The sequence below is a fragment of the Galeopterus variegatus genome, unplaced genomic scaffold (genome assembly GCF_000696425.1).
Source record: "Galeopterus variegatus unplaced genomic scaffold, G_variegatus-3.0.2 Scaffold1276, whole genome shotgun sequence".
Classification (NCBI taxonomy): domain Eukaryota; kingdom Metazoa; phylum Chordata; class Mammalia; order Dermoptera; family Cynocephalidae; genus Galeopterus; species Galeopterus variegatus.
The window spans coordinates 73281-94056 of NW_007727387.1; the positions used below are offsets into that span (position 1 = coordinate 73281).

Below are 20776 nucleotides of genomic sequence, written 5' to 3' on the forward strand. Positions count from 1 at the left end.
TTTCACCCCCCACCTCCTTGGGTCCTTGGATTTATGCATCCTTCCCTGCACCTTCCAGCAAGCTCATTTCCACTCAGCTCCGACGTTGCTTCCTTAAGTCTTCCACGATGCTCAGGTCCTGTGTCTTGCATCTCATTACCTAACTCACGGGACTGTCCCGCATGCAGGGGGAATTAGGAACAGAGGGCTAAGGGGCTGCCTTCCTCTCCTGTGTCACCAGCTAGGCCTGTAGAGTAGAGCTCCCAGGATGGCACTTCCCATGGGGGAGTCTTCTTCTTGATCCGAGAACCAGAAGATAATGTACTGGATTAATTCTCGTTCACATCTTCACATGCAATTTAAGTGGAGGGGAGAGGGGGAGGAGATGACCATGGTGGAAGAGCTCCTGCTTCTGAGCTCAGCAGGGCTATGCTTCCCTCCGCAGCCACAGACTGCGTCAGGCTGGCACTGCAGAACCTGTCCAGGCTCGCCGACACTCTCCCTGCTCCGGAGGTGAGTGAGGCTGTGAGCCTCGTCCTGGGCTTCGTGAAGGACTCCTACCCTGTCTCCTCGGCTCTGCTGCTGGAGTTTGAGAACGGGGAGGGCTACCCTTTGCTACTCAAGGTGTTACTTCGGTAAGTAGCTGGGCTTGGTGTGGGGAGAAACGGGGCCACCAAAGCCTCAGTCCTTGGATCATTTGGGGTGCTTTGGAGGAAGAGAGATATTGACGCTTCTCAGCACATCTTCTGTGGTACAAATCTCCATAGGGCATGGCCAGAGAGACCTCTTACTGCAGAAGTAATTCAATGTGCAGGTGGGTGTGGAGACAACTTCCTTGGGGAATCAGTGGGTGACAGAAATGTAGTTTTACCAAGTCCACATGGTGGCACATGCCACCTGCATGCCTGCTGGCCTGCCCTCCACCTGTCTGTGCTGGAGGCTTCCTGGGCCTGCTGTGAGCCACCCAGCCTGTGTGCTTGAAGCACTGGATGAGTCTGGTAATCCACAATCCCAGGAGCAGCTCTCTACCAGTGACTGGCAGGAGCTGAGGGGTAGTACCCAGCAAGTTGCCCCTGGGGTGGGACAGCCCTACGCTGCCTCCTGGGTTCCCCAGAGGATCAACTCCAGTTGCCCAGCGAGGCACTTGCTTGGTGATTCTTTCGTACCTTCCCCGTCTCACATCACCTCCCCCATCAGTATGTTCTGGGATCAGCTCCCAATGAACGACTTTTCTCTCAGACCCTTGAGCTGTGGGAAACCCAAACCAGGACACGTACCTTCCCCGTCTCACATCACCTCCCCCATCAGTATGTTCTGGGATCAGCTCCCAATGAACTACTTTTCTCTCAGACCCTTGAGCTGTGGGAAACCCAAACCAGGACACGGCTCAGCTGGGCCTGGATGAATTTTCTCCACTCTGATTTGCCATATCATCTTCAGGTTGGGTCCAGGATTAGAGCAAGAGATGGAAACCAAAGAAATTCTTTGACAGGCCAAATCTTCCACTGATCCTGGGGAGGCTGCTCAGGGCAAGGCCCCTGGGCTTTGCTTGGTGAATATGAGAAGCCCTTCTCCCTGGGGTGTGGGTCACCACAGGGCTTCACAGATTTCACTGCAGCATCAGGGTCAGTGTCTAGAGGGGTAACTTCTGTGAAGCAGCTTAAGTCCCTCAGTCCACAGTGTCTCCAAAAGAACGTGATTGAATGACAATACCCTGAGGGCTTTCCTCCAAAGGGATGCTAAGAATAAATGTCCCTCTGGGTACATCACGTTTGACATTAGTCTGGACTGTGACCAGCTGGCTATTGCCACCATGGAGGTCCATGTCACAGCATTTCCTGAACATTTCTTTGGTTCAATGGGTGGTCAGTTTTCCCAGACTCCTTGTGAAAGGCAGGAGGGGAAATGAGCCTGCTCCAGGGCGCGTGCAGGAGGACCCTTTCAGCTCATGGCCTTCCTGTCTGCCTAAGAGGAGACGCACTGTAGGCACTTTTTCTCTGGAAACGGCAGAGCTGTAGTTAAGACGTGAGAGGCCCTCATCCACAGGAAGAGCAAGGCAGCAGCCCTCCTGCCCAGAACTAAAATACAGAAACCATGCTCAACCTTAAAACAAGCAAAAGGGAGCCTAATACAGGTCGACTCATTCCCACACTGTCTGATTCGTTGCTCTTTTGAAATATTAAATGGATCATTTTGGAGATGCCCTAAGCACATGTCTTTTGGGGCCTAGCCACTGTAGCTGTGCACAGGTTCCTGAATTCCTATTGAACTTCTTTAGATCTAAGGCTGACAATTGCAGACTGAGTGGTGTTTATTCAGGACACTGCTTTCCTGTGGTGCTGAACTACCCCTGGGTGAAGGCCTTTGGGGTCCTCCCCAGCACCACAGATCTTCATGTCCTCTGTGTCCTGTGAAGGGCACTGTGCACAAATGTGCTCACTCCGGCCAAGAAGTGCAGGGAGCTGGCTCATCTATCTCCACAGGTACGATGGGCTGATGCTGAGCGAGGCTGACCCCCACCTGGAGGAGCTCATTGGGCTGGTGGTGTGGCTGACGACCTGTGGGAGGTCAGAACTGAAGGTGTTTGACAGTGTCACGTACCCTCAGCTTGAAGGCTTCAAGTTCCATCATGAGGCTTCTGGTGGGTCCTTCTGTGTCTCTGGGTGACTGTCAGAGTCAGAGCTGTGCCCTGACATGTCTACACAGATCTTCTCCTGGTTCCTTGTGCACCTATCAATGATGCAGTAGGATCTAATCTCCCTGAAGATTACCTATGGATCTCAAATCTCCCCTTTATAGATTTTTTTTCCAGATGTACAACCTCAGCTTTGCACAGTGAGGAAGTTTGTCTTGTGTGGGACCAAGGGGAAACATTGCTAAATAAAGGCAAAGACTCTCAAATAATGTAGGAGGCCTCTGATTCTACCCCCCAACTCTGGTGTGATTTACGCTATAGCATTTGCTTAAATAATGGGGACTGGTGGCTCAGAAACAGCCACCCAAGCTCAGAGTCAGTGGCTTCTCAGTATTTTTAGATACAGACTAAATGATGAACTACATTGGCATGCATCGGATGCTTTCTGTGCCCCAGGCTGGGTGCCAGTGTGAATGGGCCAAGTGTCTGCTTCCTAAAAATCCTCTTTAGAGACCATCAGGGAAAGTCTGCTGCATCAGGCACAGCTGTGACACTGGGTGGGTCAGTCAGGAAACTCTACACAGAGAGCCCACTGGAGGGAGTTTCTAAGGCTAAGTGTGGTTGTCCAGGCTGGAATGAAGGGGAAGAAGTTTAAAGGCAGAAAGCACAGCCTGGGGAAGAAATAGTGGCCTGGAGCAGCCAGAAATAGGTCTGAGAAAATGAGACATGCTGCAAAGCAGAGATCAAGGCTGCAAAAAGGGGAAGAAGTTTAAAGGCAGAAAGCACAGCCTGGGGAAGAAATAGTGGCCTGGAGCAGCCGAAATAGGTCTGAGAAAATGAGACATGCTGCAAAGCAGAGATCAAGCCTGCAAAGCTGCAGGGGCCAGTTAAAGAAGAGCCACAGGACAGGACTCCAACAGGTGCACAGGGACACAGATCAGGTTTAGGGCAGTACCTGTAGCAGAGAACAGTTCCAGAAACATCTCTGGCATCTGAGGCAAAGAAGGCTGGAGGCAGGAAGCTTTCCGAACAAGTGTCTCCTGGGTGAGAGAGGATGAGGCTTAACCTTCAAGCTGGAGAAAAAAGCAGGGGTGGATTAGGAAGGAATATTTATTTAACAGCTTGTCTAGAAATGAAACTGACTTTGCTTAGTAATCTTTGACATCATTTGATTTTTAATTCGTTGAGACCAATTCTCCCAGCCCTGCTCTGTTCAGTGGAAATGTAATGCAAGCCACGTTATGTAATTTTAAATGTAATTTTAATTTAATTTTTTTTTAATTTTTATTTTTTGTTAAATTTTTATTTTGTCAATATACAATGTATAGTAATTTTAATTTTAAATAAGAAGAAGTAGGGTAAATTATTTTTGGTAATGCATTCTATTTAACTCAATGTATCCCAAATAGTACCATCTCAATGTATGGTCAATACACGCAGTAACTGTTAATGAGATATTTTGCATTCTTCTCTCCATGCTGTCTCTTAGAAATCTGGTGTGTATTTGACACTCCTGGCACCCCTCAGTTCAGAGCAGCCACAGTTAGAGGGCTCAGTTAGCCACCTCATCTTGGACGATGCAGCTCCAGCCATCTTCCCATCCTGGGTGGCTGGCTTTTCTGCTTTTGATAGATACCCACAGGAGCTAGAAAGTAGAAGCTTCAAAAGCATGTCCTAACGATAATGCAAACATGTATTTCTAGACACAGGCAGGAGAAATGATTTGCAGGATTACTCTTGTTTTCATCTTCAGGGGTGACTGTTAAGAATCTTCAGGCCTTCCAGGTTCTGCAGAATGTTTTCCACAAAGCCAGCGATTCTGTCCTCTGCACACAAGTCCTGTCGGCCATCAGGACCATGTGGACCTGGAATGCTCGCAACTTCTTCCTGCTGGAGTGGACCCTGCAGCCCATCTCACAGTTTGTGGAGCTTGTGCCCCTGAAGCCAGCCCTGGTGCAGGTGCACTTCTTCCAGCTGCTAGAGGCCCTGGTGTTTGAACTGCACTATGTGCCCCATGAGATCCTGTGGAAGGTGCAGCGTCTGATCAAGGAGAGTCCAGAGCCCTCCTGCACCCTTGTGGCCGTGCAGAGCATCCTCAGGATTGCTGGTGGGGACCCGCTCTTCACTGACATCTTCCGTGACTCAGGACTCCTGGGCTTGCTTCTGGCCCAGCTGCGGAAGCAGGCCAAGATCATGAGGAAGTCAGGTGTGCCCAGGAGCATCAGGAGGGATGGGCGAATGGTGTGGGGTCAGTGTTAGCCAGGCCTGGCCTATGTGTCAATATGGCCATCATCCATGTAACAGACAAAGGGAGTATGCCCATATCACTGGGCTTTGTGAGGGTCAGAGAAGGTACCTGGGCTTCACGTGGTTTCAAAAGAACAGGTATCTCCCTAGTCATCACACAAAGATGTAAGAGGGTGAACTTTTTTTTTTTTTTTTCCTTTTTGTCTTTTTTCATGTCTGGCAACGGATCGCAACCCTCAGTGTCGCGCCCGTACCGGACCGGGACCGGCAACGGGATCGCAACCCTCGGTGTTGTGCCCGCACCTCACTCAGCCAGTGAGCGGGAACCGGTCTGTATGTGGGATCCGAACCCTTGGCGGGAGCGCCACTGCGCTCCCAAGCGGCGCACTGTAGCAGTGCACCACCGGGCCGGCCCCCAAGAGGGTGAACTTTAAACAGGATCTTGGGGCTAACTTAGGCCCCATGAATTCTCACCTTTCGGATATCACCTGCCCTAGACATTGGATATGTAGATGGGGAGATGGCAGGGGGCCAATGGGTCCTCAGTTATGCAAAGAGAATGGGACCTCAGGAAGGCCTGGGCTTCAGGGCCCCTCTGGCATCTGCTGGGATACTGGTCACCTTGCTTACTCTGTGCCAACTGGTCCGATGTTCTTCCAATGGGGGAGGGGTCACAAAGGCCTTGCTGGACCGAATCTTGGTCCCGTCTTTGTGAGCTCTGCTGGGCTATGGCTTCCTGGCAATGTCCCCTTCCTTTTTGTCTTTTTTCATGTCTGGCAACGGATCGCAACCCTCAGTGTCGCGCCCGTACCGGACCGGGACCGGCAACGGGATCGCAACCCTCGGTGTTGTGCCCGCACCTCACTCAGCCAGTGAGCGGGAACCGGTCTGTATGTGGGATCCGAACCCTTGGCGGGAGCGCCACTGCGCTCCCAAGCGGCGCACTGTAGCAGTGCACCACCGGGCCGGCCCCCAAGAGGGTGAACTTTAAACAGGATCTTGGGGCTAACTTAGGCCCCATGAATTCTCACCTTTCGGATATCACCTGCCCTAGACATTGGATATGTAGATGGGGAGATGGCAGGGGGCCAATGGGTCCTCAGTTATGCAAAGAGAATGGGACCTCAGGAAGACCTGGGCTTCAGGGCCCCTCTGGCATCTGCCGGGATACTGGTCACCTTGCTTACTCTGTGTCAACTGGTCCGATGTTCTTCCAATGGGGGAGGGGTCACAAAGGCCTTGCTGGACCGAATCTTGGTCCCGCCTTTGTGAGCTCTGCTGGGCTATGGCTTCCTGGCAATGTCCCCTTGCCCCTGCCTCAGCCCCTGCACACTGGAGTCTCAACCTCAGCAGCCTCTGTGCCCCCAGGGCTTCAGGGTCCCTGCTGTCCTCAAGGGGGTGCATAGTGGGCTCATTCACTTTCTCATCATGCCCCAGGCCACGTATCCTTCTGGGGCCACTCTACGTAGTGGTCTGCAACCCCCACATCCACTAGCTTTCACATAGGAGGGTGTGGGCTTTCACATAGGAGGCAGGGTGTGAAATCTCCTTTCCCAGTTCCTCTTGGCTTTTCCTCATCTGTCTGCACCTGCTTCTCTGGGAAATCAGGCTGGAGGAGTGATGCCAGGACACAGGAACCAGCCACTACCTCTCTCCACTTTCTCGTCCTCTCCTCCTGCTGCACGGGTTGGGAGTGGCTGGGCACCTTCTAGACTTCGGCTGCTTTTGGAATTCTGCTTCAGACTTAACACAATGTCATCTGTGGTCTGGGTCTCTCTGAGGACAGAAGCTGAGGAAGAAGCTGAAGGAGAGAGTGTGAGCATTGGAACCAGACAGCCCTTGGCTGGAATCCTGGCCATGTTACTCTGTGAGCCTGTTCCCTCCTCTGTAAAGGAAGGGTAACAACTCCATTATAAGGATGCTGTGAGAATTAAATGAGCAAAGCTCTGGAAAGGTCCCATTGCTGTGCCTGGCACATAGTAGGTGCTCAAGAAAGGTTAGTCACCTTGTCCCTAGAGTTTTAGTGCTGCTTAGAAGACTGAGGTGGACACTCAGGGAGGAGGAGGAGCTCAGGCATCTTCTGGGGGCCATGCAGGACCCATGCCCTTCCCAGGAGTGTAAACAGCCTCAGGACTGCCGAGGACGGTCCTTTGTCATGAGCTTCTTTCCAGTGCTCAGGTACTTCCTGCCTTCAATCTCACCAGGAGTGAAGTTAATAAATTGCCTTCCTTAACTGGGAAGTCTTTGCACAGTCTTTTGGTTTACTGTTTCTGTGTTATATTAGCTGGGTATTGCTTTTCGGCAGCCTAGCATCAAATTTGCTTTTAAATCCAATCTGAGGTCTCTGACCATTTCCAGGAGAATTTGAACATTTTTTTTTTTTTTTTGGTGGTTCGCCCATGTAGGGATCTGAACCCTTGACCTTCGTGTTACAAGGCTCTGCTGTAACCAGCTGAGATAACTGGCCAGCCCCTCATGTATCTAGTCTTACTTTGTGATTTCTATTGTTAAATGTGTCTTGCTGCTTCTTACATGCCCTGTCTCCTGACTCATAAACTCTTCTTTTACTGGTTGTCATTCATTCCCCCAATATGTACTGTGCTTCCTATTTGTGTCAGGCACTTTTTCAGCACTGGTGATTCAATGGTGAACATGGAGGCCTGGTTTTGTGCTTGTGGATCTAATGGGGCTGCTTATTGACTCCAGAATCTCTGGAGCTTCTCTACAGCTCGGGCACTGAGCTGGCAGTCCTCTCTCCCTGGCATGAATGGCAAACTATAAAAGTGGCCAAAGGAAAATCAAGGAAGCAGGGCTCTGTATATCATCTAGGGCATGCTTCTAGCCCCATTAGCATCCCCTGGGAAGTTTGTAAGAAACGAAAATTATAGGACCCCAGCCAAGTCCTGCTGAGTCAGGAGCTCTGGGAGTGGGCCCAGCACGGGGATCTAGATTTTAATGATAAGCTCTGCAGGGGATTCTGATGTGTTCAAGTTGGAGAGCTCCTGCTGTAGGGGGTAGCTGGGTTACATTTTATGGGTTGGGATGCACACTCCTTTATATTGAAAGCATTGTATTCACATCTCCTTAAGAGGACAGAAAACTAATGGAATCAGAGATTTTGGATCATACCTTGTGTACTTAAAATTGTATTTGTGGCTGCTTATTAAACATGGCAGGAAACAAAGAGTCCACTCCTGGTGCTCAGGATCCAGAAAGAGAACTCACCTGCGTGATGCTGAGAACCGTTGTCACACTTCTGAACGGCTCGGTTCGGAATGCAGGTAAGGATGGTACCCATTTTGCCTTGTCACTGCTTGGTAAAACCTTAACTATTTCCTGGTTATTGATGTCAGTGTTCGAAGGTTATATTCAAGGAATAGCTAATGTCCACTTGCTGGTTGACGCTCAGTGAACATCGATGAATTGGTAGATACCTCAGTTGAGACTTTTCACTTCTGAGGTTGCTAAATAAGGTTGGTGAGCAAAGAGACCGTATTTAATCTAGTACTTTCTAAACTTATGAGACCACAGAGTCCCCTCCTCTCTTCTTAAGTACAAATCTATTAATATCCTGCAGCACCGACCATAGATGCCCTTAAATCCAAAGAGTAAAATACAAACAAAGAAAACTAGTCATTTTAGAGAATTTGATATGTTCCCAGCTCATGATGGACTTAGCAGCTCCATTCATCCCCCAATTTTTTATCTTCCTAAGATCATGTGGCTTCTAGGTTTTTGAAAAAAATATGTGCATAAAATATATATGTGTGTATTTATTAGAATATGAAGTAGATGCACCAACAAAGTTAGATCAGTGGGTTTGGTGATTTGGGCATCTTTATCTGAGGCCTTTGTAGATTGTACCAAATGTAAAATGTTCTTTCATGACAGCAGAGAGAAAGTATATAACATTAGTCTGCAAAAGACTCCCTGGAGGAGCTGGTTAAAATGCATATTCCATGCTGACTCCCAGACACCTACTTGTAAACAGGCCCCGCAGGAGATTTCAAGACAGGGGGTACCTGTCCCATAATTGGAGAAATTCTGCCTTCTGCAGTTGACCTGCTCAAATCCACATCAAGCCATTTGAAGGATCCAATTACTTCTTAGTTTTCATTCCACACATATTACTCTAAATATCAATCCTGGGGAAGAAATGTGTACGATTACTTTTAAACAGACGTATCATTAGCCAGATTAAAAAAATCTTCTCCCTCAATAAACTACCTAGGAATTAAATATGTTCTTAACTTAAATATTCTGGTTTGTTTTCTATAAGAATTTTGCCAGAGAGGAGTGAGAGAATTGTTACTGGCTCTGGATTATGGAATTACAGGGAAATTAAGGGAGACACAGAGCTAGTTACAGTTTATATTACTTTGGTTTCTAAAAATAAGGGTGTTTTTTTTTCTTTTTTTCCCACCAAGAGTACAATACATTATTATTATTATTATTTATTTATTTTTTTTGTCTTTTTTTGTGACCGGTAAGGGGATCACAACCCTTGGTGTGGTGTCACCCGCACTGCGCTCAGCCAGTGAGCACACCAGCCATCCCTATATAGGATCCGAACCAGCGGTGGGAGCGACACTGCGCTCCCAGCGCTGCACTCTCCCGAGTGCGCCACGGGGCCGGCCCACAATACATTATTATTAAACGTAGTCACCACCTTGTACAATAGATCTCTTGACTTCCTCCTCCTATCTTGAACTTATCTCCTATGGGGAGATATTGGTCAAAGAATTTTTTTTTTTCAAAACTAGAATTCTCACTGGAGAAAAAAGCAATTTTTCTTTTTAAATCTCAGCCCCACAGTTTCTCTTTTCTTCTCGTTTTAATAGTGGGTATGACTTACAAAAAAACTTGCCAATGGGGGGAAAAATCATAAAAATGTGTCAAAATGATCTTCGAAAAGTTTAAGAAAAAGCTTTCCTTGTGCTTGAAAGTAAGGTGCCAAGGCCCCCCTGGCTTTAGCCCCATCCTGTATGTCTGGTCCCCAGTTGTCCTGAAAGACCACGGCATGGTGCCCTTCATCAAGATCTTCCTGGACGATGAGTGCTACCGGGGGGCCTCGCTCAGCATCCTGGAGCAGCTGTCCGTCATCAGCGCTGAGGAGTACATGAGCATCATCGTGGGCGCTCTGTGCTCGTCCACTCAAGGGGAGCTGCAGCTGAAACTGGATCTCCTGAAGGTGATTTCGAGTGCTCCTCTGTGGTTGGCTTTCCCAGGGGTATGCACGGCATGGTCCACACTTGCTCACCTGTTTCTTCATGCAGTGGGCCACTGTTTTGGGCAAGTAGTATCTTGTATTAGGTAGCAGTAGGTGCTGTCACAAGTAAATCCTACATCCTCAGTAGCCCGACACATTAGAAAGTTCTTTCTCAGGTACCGTGCAATCAATGATTGGGATTGTTGTTCCAGGACAGCTGTCACTGGGCGTCTAACTCAATCAGCAGGCAAGGGGAGAGAGGCCACGGAGAACCGCACAAGGCACTCTCATTCGGGACTAGGGCTGGCACGTGTCTGTCCAGTTTTCTTTGGGCAGAGCTTTGGGTAGGACTCACCTGGATGCAAGGGGTGGCAGGAAATGTCCTCCCTGGCTAGGCAGCTACTTCCCAGCAGCACCATAAGCTGTGGGAGTGGGGCCTGAATCCATGGGGGCCAAAGAGCTGCCTTGTTGACTTCACCGGCATTTATTGGGCATCTAAAAATTACCAGGCCTGATGCAGAGTGCCTGGGGTGTACAGTTGAGTAAAATACAGCCCTGGCCATCTGGGAGCTCAGAGACTAGCACTGATAATAAGTGAGCCACACTTACATTGCAGAGTGGTAAATGCCTGGGTTAGACATTGAGCACAGACTGCCATGGTAATATCGGGGGAAGGGTCTGGGGAGCCCAACATTTGGCCTCAACCCACCCAGTCCTCTTTCCAGGTTCTTGACTCTGCCACAGGAAAGAAATCAAGGGAAGAGTCACAGCAGAGGATGAGAACAAGTTTAATAAAATAGATAAGAAATACAGGTTCCATGGAGAGAGTGTGGCACAGTTCCAGACACTGAGCAGGGCCCACACCAAGTTTAACACAAAAGTAAGCTCAATACAGACATCAAGTCTTAACACAAAAGCGAGAAACAATGGTAATATCGGGGGAAGGGTCTGGGGAGCCCAACATTTGGCCTCAACCCACCCAGTCCTCCTTCCAGGTTCTTGACTCTGCCACAGGAAAGAAATCAAGGGAAGAGTCACAGCAGAGGGTGAGAACAAGTTTAATAAAATAGATAAGAAATACAAGTTCCACGGAGAAGTGTGGCACAGCTCCAGACACTGAGCAGGGCCCACACCAAGTTTAACACAAAAGTAAGCTCAATACAGACATCAAGTCTTAACACAAAAGCAAGAAACGCATGCTTAAAAGTTCAGTACAGAGTGAAAGGGGGCTCCAGAGAACGAGCAGCTGCTTACTGAAAGTAAGTCTGATCCAAAGTAAATTATACACACCTCTGCAAATGAAGCGCAGGAAAGTGAGCAACCACCCTGCCCTCAGCTGGGATTCTGCTTTTATAGTTTTCTATCTAGTGAATATTCAGTTAAGGGGGTGGTTCCCAGTCGTATGCACCAGAATGTTCTGTGCTCTCTATTGAGCTTGCCCAGCCACTGGATTTGCATAAGCCAGCCCCCTGTTGTCTCATTTTCCCCTGTGTGGGTGCTAAGAATAGGTGGAACTGGCAACAGTAACTTAGCTCCAGGGGGAGCTCAGAGGAGGGGGCCTGAGAACTCGGAGTGGCTGGAAACCCAGAGGCCTGTGCTGAGACCCCAGCCGAGGGAAACTGAGCACCTCCTGTAGCCGTGGGAAGAGAGAAGTGGTGGAGACCGAGGCCACCTTACCTTGTTGCAGAGCAGCAGGCCCGCAGAGGGGATAACGCGCTGGCGGGGAGAGGGAGAAGAGGCTGCCGAAGGCGTGGAAACGGCGGGTACCGAGGGACAAGTGAGGCTGGGTTTGGTAACAGGGAGAAGTATATCTTTTTGTAATATTGCTAATAATCATAAAATTGTCCTAAAATAGTTAAGGGAATATAACAAATATCATCCCCATCCTCCCTGCTGCTGGACGGCAGTCACAACCTTGTCGCCGTCCCTTCTTTGCATTGCTCCCGTCTCTGTGGGTTCGTGCCTCCCTTTCTCTTGCTTGGGCGGCTTTAGAGAGCGTCAGGAGCACATGTGGTCACCCCGGGCGCTGCCACCTGGTGGGGACGGCAGCACCGCCCTGTCACATGCGCTCACGCTCCTTACAGTGCCGCCTGCTCCGCGGTAAATTAAAGAACAACAGGAGGTCACTCTCACTTCCAAAATTGGGTAAAACGTTGACCTCACTTACCCGGTTATAAATATCTCTGTACGAACATAGTTAACATGCAGAGACTGGTGTCGGTTCATCTCCTTACTTCATTTCTCTGCAGAGCTGACCTCAGACACTCATGTGAGTTGTTCCTGTCACGCAGCCTAAGCCTGCAGTGCTCGGTGTGGCCGCCGCATCCTGAGTGGCCCATCCAAAGTGACATTAGGACCATGATCATCATGTGTTTCACAGATGACAAGAAAACAAACAGCGATTTCATTACAGGGCCAAAAAATCAGTGAAAGTGATTTATATGAAACAAAAAAATGAAAGTTAACTGTCTTTTGAAAGACGCTTGCATCCCGTGATTCCATAGGGTAAGGGACTGAGAGGGACGTGTAAAGCAGAGAGATATCGAGAATTAGTGGAAATTTAGAGCTGGGATGAACCCTAGACTCGTGGCGCAGTCTTCTCATGCTGCAGCAGAGAGGCATCCCGAGGCTTCACAACTGAGCTAAAATCTCACCACTGCTGAGTGGTAAAGCGCAGTTTGATCTGAGACCAGCAACTGCAAACCAAGTGGCGCTTGCACCCACCACACTGTTCGCTGCGTTTCCCGCGTGTCTGTGTTCAGACCGAAGCAGTCAGGGCTTTGGTTTCCTGGGTAAATAATTGTTTCTGACATTTTCAGATCCACCTAGAAGAAAGGTTTGCATTTACTTTGGAGAGTGAAAGTACTTCTGTGTCCAACACAGAAAAGAGAGCTCTGCTTGGCTCCCGGGAAGTTCACTTCCTTTACTATGTAGCCCAGAGGCGTCTTACTGGAGTGTCAGCCCCTGGATAATAGGACTGGATTTCTAGAATTAGCAGTGTGAAGCCATTATGGTGTTTTACAGATTTAATATCGTTCAGAATCGCACTCACAAGAGAGCACATAGGGATGAGCACTCGGTGAGCTTATTTAACAGTCCTAGCCTGCGCTCAGTGTGCCATCATTCCTGGCTGCCAAGTGTCTGCCCAGCAGTCAGGAGGCCCCAGGAGCTGCCACTGCTCTCCAAGGACCCAGGGCTCTTAACAGATTGCTGCTCCAGTGGGCAGTGGGGAGGGGTGGCCCCGAGGGCCTATTCCAGACTCTTCCACCACTGAGTCACATGAGCAACTAGTGAACATTTGCTGGAATCTGATGTGGGATCGACATTTGTTTCTAAATCATGTTGGGCACCCCTGGTAACCTCGGACAGAAAGAGGTAAAATGAGCTCTTTCTGGCTGGATCTCCCTTTTTAGAAGGTGAGAACTGACTGTCAGCAGCACTGTTTGCAAAGTGGGTCCAAGGTAGGATGAAGGGAAAGGGCTGGAGCTGGGGACCTGAAAGGCCAGAGGCGGGTGGTGCACCCTCTCCCCGTAAAGGTGTGCCATCTGTGGCGTGCATTCACGTCAGAGTGACACGTTTGTGTCCTTCCCTGAGGTGGGAATCTGCCAACCAATGGAGAAGAAACTCCCTCCAGAAACACCTGACATAGGGCAGGTGTTTCCAAAATCCATTGGCACTTCCATAGCAACACCAAAGCACATGTGACTTCACTACCTAATTCTGGCAAATGATAACTGAATTAAAGAATAATGTAAGCAAATGAATTTCCTCTCCATGGCCTGTGGGACTGTGATTGGGTTATGCACAAATTCAGATTGATTTGCTAATATACATTTAGCTGTTCAACTCTGAGCTTAATTGCATTACTTCACTGGTCTTTCAGCATGACACATGGAAAATTATGAGGAATAACAAATAATAGAATGTGAAATAAATCCTGTTAGCCCTAATGTAGTTAGCACTTTGCAGCAGACATCCATTTTATAGATTCAAGCTGGAGGAATACTAACTCAGAGACGATGACATGGTAACTGAGTTAAGGAGGAGAAAATGTGCTTAACGCTGACCTTTCTTGAAATGTGTCAACCCTAGCCTGATTACTTTGACTTCAGCTGATTAAATTTACTGCCTTCCGCAGACTGGAAACCCTATGTGATGCATTATCATGTAAAGTTGAATGACAGTAATGGAGACCCTCCTCCTAGGCCCCCGGTTCCTGACAAATCGTTTCCCGAAGTAGCGAAGTATTTATTTTCCTTTATGATAGAAATGTTTCTCTTTAGTTGCTATGAAATTAAGCCTTTGTAATTGGATTTTGGACTCTTTACTTTATGACTCTGCAAATATGAAATTAACCCCATGCTAAGAAATAATAGAGCAGTCTACGTTCTAATGAGATTACCCCCATTTTAGATAATGACTCTGAATTTAATAAATCAAACAAAGCAACAATTAAGGACAGCTGCTGTTTCTCCTCCCCCTTCCACCAGGAGGGGAAGAAAATAACCATACAGGAATTACAGGTGACAGACCCTCTGAGAGATGCAGATCGTAATGAGGACTATTATTGGGTTGCTTCTCTTTTTAAAATATCTGCTCTCAACCCTCTTCGAATGATGGGATTCTTTTAAACAATATCTGGCATCAAATTGGACAATTGGAAGGTGGTTCCTTGAGGGAAGAGGGTGTTTTAGTGGTCATCCACTGCTCAGAAGATTGTCTGTAATCTGATTCGTTTTCTTACTTAATCATTCTCCCTTTTTGGTATTTGTTTTGTCATGTGATAAACAGATCTTCATTTATTACATTTGCCTTAAAGAAACCTCCTGGTGGTTGTAGGAGCTACTGAAAGCACTCACATAAATTTAGACGGTTTAACATCATAGAATTTAAGATTTCCTGATGTCTTCATGATTTATTTATTTTTCATGACACATGTCACATGACCAGACACAAGGTCAGGTTCAGATCATGCAACATATGCTGTACTACACACCAGTGTGCAGCCTTTCATGTGGGTTATCAGTTGGAAGGAAGGGACCCAAACCACCACACACACATCAAGGCTAGACTGAGTTTTCAACTCAGCTGAAGAAATACTGTTTTGTTGGGTGTGAGTTGCTCACTCAAGGCAGGTACAGATACAGCACCAGAGCCTTAGCCTCTGCTGGCCCCAGGGTCCCTGGCTGGAGGTGGGGTGAGCAGCCGCACTGGCTGTCAACACAGGGAAAGGCCCTGCCCAATCTACTCTGTGATCTTTCACGTTCACTGAGCATTACCATTCTGGAAGAAGCTCCCCTAAGAATCCACGTGCTTCTCTTTAAGGACATGTCTACTAATGTCTATCTTTGCTGGATTTTGAGCCAAATTCAGAGTAAAGTAGGCTATATCCTCACCTAGGAGGAGAAAGCAGTGAAGCAGGATGAATTTTTCTACCTCACTTTATACTGTCTATTTGAACATCATAGTGGACTTTGGCCTTTCAGAGTCTCCCAGTTACTACAATCTTTGTTTTGCTTTTTAATTTCTTGAAACATCATACATGGGGCCATGGGAACCTTTTAAGCAGCTCCTTGGCTGTCAATTCTCTTCATCTTTGAAAGATGAAGAATCCTTGAAAAGAATCCTTGCCTGTGTGGGTCAACATGGTCTAGGTGCATCCGTGTTTCCCTACCCCAGACATGGGATTGACTTAAATGCCGAGCAGCTCAGGTTTCTTATAGTGGAATATATTAGAGAACAAAATTGGAGTGGTAGAGACACACGTTATATTGTTACAGTTAAACACCAGTGTTAGGTTAGGGTACCAGCATTTTAGAGATGGAGCTGTGTATTAGTCCATTTCTGTTGTTTATAATAAAAATATCTGGAACTGGGTAATTTGTAAGAAAATGAAATTTATGGCTTTCAGTTTTAGAGGTGGGGAAATCCAAACTCCGGGGAGCACATCTGGTGAGGCTCTTGGTGGTGGCTTTACAGCAATGCAGGGGGCTCACATGGCAGAAAATGGCAGAGCAGAGAGAGAGAGACTCTCCGGTCTCTTTTTAAAAAAGAAAAAGGGCTCTCCTTTTAAAGCCCTCAGAACCACGCCCCTGACCACCATTATTGATCCATTCATTATGGCGTGGTTCCACAGTCTAATCACCTCTTCAAGGCCCCACCTTTCAATTACCATAATAGGATTTCCTACCCTCAACAGTTTCAGCGGGGATTAAATTTTGGGGTGACGTCCAACTTCAGACAAACTGGAAAATTACCTTTCCTCCAAAAGTGCATGACTTCCTATCTAATAGTACCTGTAACTTCACTGTTTCTATTTGACTTTCTACGTAAGAGAGTTTTAAAACCCAGTCCCTTCTCTTTTTTTTTTCTGAGCTACCAGCTTTCTCTTTGTCCACTGATTTTTGTGTGTTGTACCCATGCATTTCATTCAGTTGAAGATCTCTCTTTTCCCTGAAGCCATCTTCTTTTCACAGTAGGTTTTAAGTAGATTCATTTTACGATCTCTCCTCATTTAATAGATGTAGCCATGTTGCACAGAGAGGGAGATCGAGAATAATCAGCTGCTTCTGTATGGATTCCACTGTGGGTCTTCTGTACAATGCAAGAGATGGCTCGTTCCACTCTTGCAGAGAATTCTCATCAAGTGCGTGCTTTGAGTGAACCAGATCTGGTTCCTGATCTCGTGAGCTTCAGTCTGGTGGAGAGCTGAGGCAGTTTTCAAATAACTGCAGTAGAGTGTGACGAGAGCTTTGATCAGGGCAATGGGAGGGGCTGTGCAAGCACTTGTCCTGGGGTGAGCATGACTGAGGAGTCAGAGAACTCCTTCTGGAGGGAGAAGCATTGATGTCAAGATGCTGGACAGTTAAACCAACCCTATAAATTAGCAGAGGCTTTAAGAGGGGCCATTTGAAAGAAGGCACCTATGGGCAACCTAAACCTAAACATAAGAGGAACAGTATGGATATCTTGATGTTTCAGAGTCATCCTCGAGCTCATTGCTCGGATGGAGCTGAGCAGGGAAGAGTGCACAGGATGCTTAGGCAGGTATGTGTGTGAGCTCAGCATTAACCTGCCTCCCAGGGTTGATTCATGTTCATGTGCTTGGTATTTCAGTCTCTCCTCCGGATCCTGGAGACTGCCAAGGGCCGTGCTGCTTTCAGAGTCTCCAGCGGGTTCAACGGGCTGCTGTCCCTGCTCTCCGACCTGGAGGGCTCCCTCCACGGACCCACGCTGCAGACATGGGGAGCGGTGTCCCCCAGCCAGACCCTGGAGCTGGTGCTGCACACGCTCTGTGCCCTATCTGCAGCACTGCACCTGGACCCTGTCAACGGGGACTTCTTCAGGAGGAACGGGCTCTTCGAGAAGCTGGCCGAGGACCTCTGCTTGCTGGGCTGTTTTGGGGCCCCAGAGGAAGAGGGAGCCCCTCTGTCCTCCTGGGCTGACACAAAGCCCAGGCCATTTGCTGACTTGCTGAGTGCTGCCTTTGCCTCCTGCAGCCCACTCCCACCCAGCATGCAGAGCTGCCTCCAGATCCTCAGCTTTCTGGACAGCATGGCCAGGGGCACCCTCCACCTGCACTGGGACCTGAAGGAGTCCCCGAGGGCTGGGCAGGAGCTGGTCGTGGATGCCCAGAAGGAGGACACCGGCAGTGACCCCAAAGGCAGCTTCAAGCAGTGGCCAAACCTGCAGGACAGGTAGAGCTCTGATGCCTTCTTCTGCCCTGGGGTCATCAGTGTGTCTCCGTTTCCCTTTTCTTACTCAATTGTCCTGCGTATGTGCCTTAGGTAGGAAGGCCCAGTTAACAGATTGGGTGTACGGAAATGTCACTCGCTTTCTTTCTTTAAATCAAGTTAGCTCTGACTCCGAGCTCACCTATCCTGGGAGCTGGAAGAAAATTCAATCCGAGTCAGTACAGGGTTGGAGGATGTTGTTGAGTCCTGTAAGAACCAGCGAGGTTTGCAGGATGCCCAGCAACTGAGGGCACGACTTGCTGATAGACTCACTTTCTCCTTTGGGACCTTCACTGCTCTGGGGAGCCATGATGCTGGGCTCAGCCTCCCTAGGTGTGCCAGGCAGCTTTTGACATCTGAGGTCCTATCTCCTCCTTGCCTGGCTGTGGGGTGAGTTCCTTCAATTTGCAGGACACAAACTACTGTATCTTTCCCAATCATGGGGCTCTTTCTGTTTTTTCTTGTTGCTTCCTCTCTCCTTGACAGACAATCTCTCTCCTCTTACTTTGGCAGACCAAACCCCTCAAAGAGTTCAGACTTTTGCAAACAACTTTTTACTTTCATTGCTGGAACAGAATTCCACTAAAGCAAGAGAGCACAAAGAACCATCCACACACCCCCTTGGGATGGGAGAGAAAACAAAAGAACACAACAGAAATAGTTGGTATCTTTTTTTCATTCTGCTAAAGCAGCAATAACAACACTAATATTGCAATAAACTATCCTTCTGAAAGACACTGCACATTTTTATCTAAGGAGAGGCCCCGTTTACCAGACTTCGATGCTGGGGGCTGGTGGTGAGGGGGATGGATGTTAAATCTCCCCATACCAAGATAATCATCAGGGTTTTTTTGTTCGTTTCATTGGTTAATCTGATAAAGTAATTGGTTTCCAAATCTTGCATTCCTGCACAAACCAACTTGCTCGTGAAATATTTATTGCTGAATTTGATTTGCTAAGTTCTGAAAAGGATGTTTGCCTTGTGTTCACGAGAGAGTTTGGGTTTCCCTTCTCCTCTCCTGACTTTTTATTATCAAATTCGTGCTAGCCTCATATTGTCACTTGGACAGTGTTTTGCTTCTATTCTCCGGAAGAGTATATGTAAAGATTGTTTATGTCTCTTCCTTAGCTATGTGATAGAACTTGCCAGGAGAACCTCGTGAGCCTGTTGTTTTCTTGTGAGATTTATTCTTGTGAGAATAAATTTTTATTTATTCCTGAGTTATTCTTGGTAAGTTATTTTTCAAGATTATTCTTCCATTTCCTCTAAGTTTTGATTTATTGGCACAGGCTGCTCTCGACAGCTTCCTACGTTTATCCCCTTAGCAGCTGTGTGCTGTTCCCGGCTCTCGTTCCTAACATCAGTTACGTCTTCTCTTACATTCTCCCCTTCAGCATTCTGGCCAGAGGTTTAACTTTTAGTGTGTCCTACAAACCAGCTTTTGGCTTTTTCTGTTCCCGGCTCTCGTTCCTAACATCAGTTACGTCTTCTCTTACATTCTCCCCTTCAGCATCCTGGCCAGAGGTTTAACTTTTAGTGTGTCCTACAAACTAGCTTTTGGCTTTTCCCGTTTCCTACTTCAACTTTCTATTTTGTTATTTTTGTTTTTATTGTTTCCTTCTAACTTTGGGCTTATTCTGGTATTTTTTTCTTAACTTGGACAATTAGGATACTAATTTTCAGTCTTCTTTTTAAATACAAATTTCTCTGTAATCCATAAGTTTTAGTTTCAATATTATTTAGTACTAAATATTTTTCTAATTTCTCTGAGGATTTATAGTTGACTCTTGAGTGTTGCTAGAATTTTGAATTTCCAACGTTACGGAGTGTTTCTGGGCATCTTTTTTTTTATTGACGTCTAACTTTATCATGGTGATAGAAGGTGAGATATGTGAATTTCATCCTTTGAAATTAGTCGAGGTTGGCTTCATGGTCCCCAGGGTGGAACATTTTCGTAAATATGCCATGTGTGTTTCATAAAGAATGCATGTTCTCCAATTGTCAGGTTCTATGTTCTATTTATATCCACTGGATCGATTCATCAATTGTTTAATTCAAATTTCCCCTATCATTAAATTCTTCAATCTGCTTGACATGTCGGTTATTGAGAAAGATACTTTAAAAAATCTCTTATTGTAATGGTAGATATGTCAGTTTCTGTTATTTTTTGCTTTACATCTATTTGAGGCTATAAGAATCATACAAATTTAGAATTTTATATACTTATGGAGTCTAAAATTTTATTATTATATGGTGACTTTTTTTATCTGTAGCAGTACACTTTGCCTTAATTCCAATTTTATTAATAATAATAGGACTATATCAGGTTTCTTTTGGTTAGAATGTGCCAGGATTTTTTTTAAAAATCTGTTTGTTATAACATTGCTGTGTCCCGTCTCTATGTTTTAGGTGTTTCTCTTGTAAACAATTCAAAGCTATTTTTCTTTCGCTTTACTTTGTTTTTAAAGCTAGGGGGGTATTTTTGTCATTTAACTCGAGAATATGATTTGTTTAAATTTTATTATTATTTGTATATATTTGGGATAATTTCTGCTTTCCTATTTTATATTTTCCATTTGTCCCACTTTTTACTTTTGTTTTCTTGTCTTCTTCTGAATTATTTCAGTGTTTTTTTTTTTATTATTTGTTTTTTTCCATCTGTTAGTTTGGACTTACACTCTCTATAATTAGTCTTTTAGTGGTTATTCTTTTTTTTTTTTCCTTTTGTCTTTTTTCGTGACCGGCAACGGATCGCAACCCTCAGTGTCGCGCCCGTACCGGACCGGGACCAGCAATGGGATCGCAACCCTCGGTGTTGCACCCGCACCTCACTCAGCCAGTGAGCGGCCGGTCTGTACGTGGGATCCGAACCTCTCCCAAGCGGCGCACTGTAGCAGTGTGCCACCAGGCCGGCCCTTTTAGTGGTTATTCTGAAATAATGTAATGTTATTTAATGTTTAAAGTTAAATAAT

The 20776-nt window shown here is 46.9% G+C and overlaps 1 protein-coding gene across 1 annotated transcript in view; it reads left to right on the forward strand.

Annotated features, from left to right (window-relative positions):
• Positions 1–20776, forward strand: part of WDFY4 (WDFY family member 4) — a 309512-nt gene that overhangs the window by 28987 nt on the left and 259749 nt on the right. Inside the window, 6 exon segments of the mRNA XM_008576041.1 lie at positions 425–614; positions 2463–2620; positions 4368–4820; positions 8038–8142; positions 9862–10052; positions 17187–17767. Coding sequence (XP_008574263.1) covers positions 425–614; positions 2463–2620; positions 4368–4820; positions 8038–8142; positions 9862–10052; positions 17187–17767 — 1678 coding nt within the window.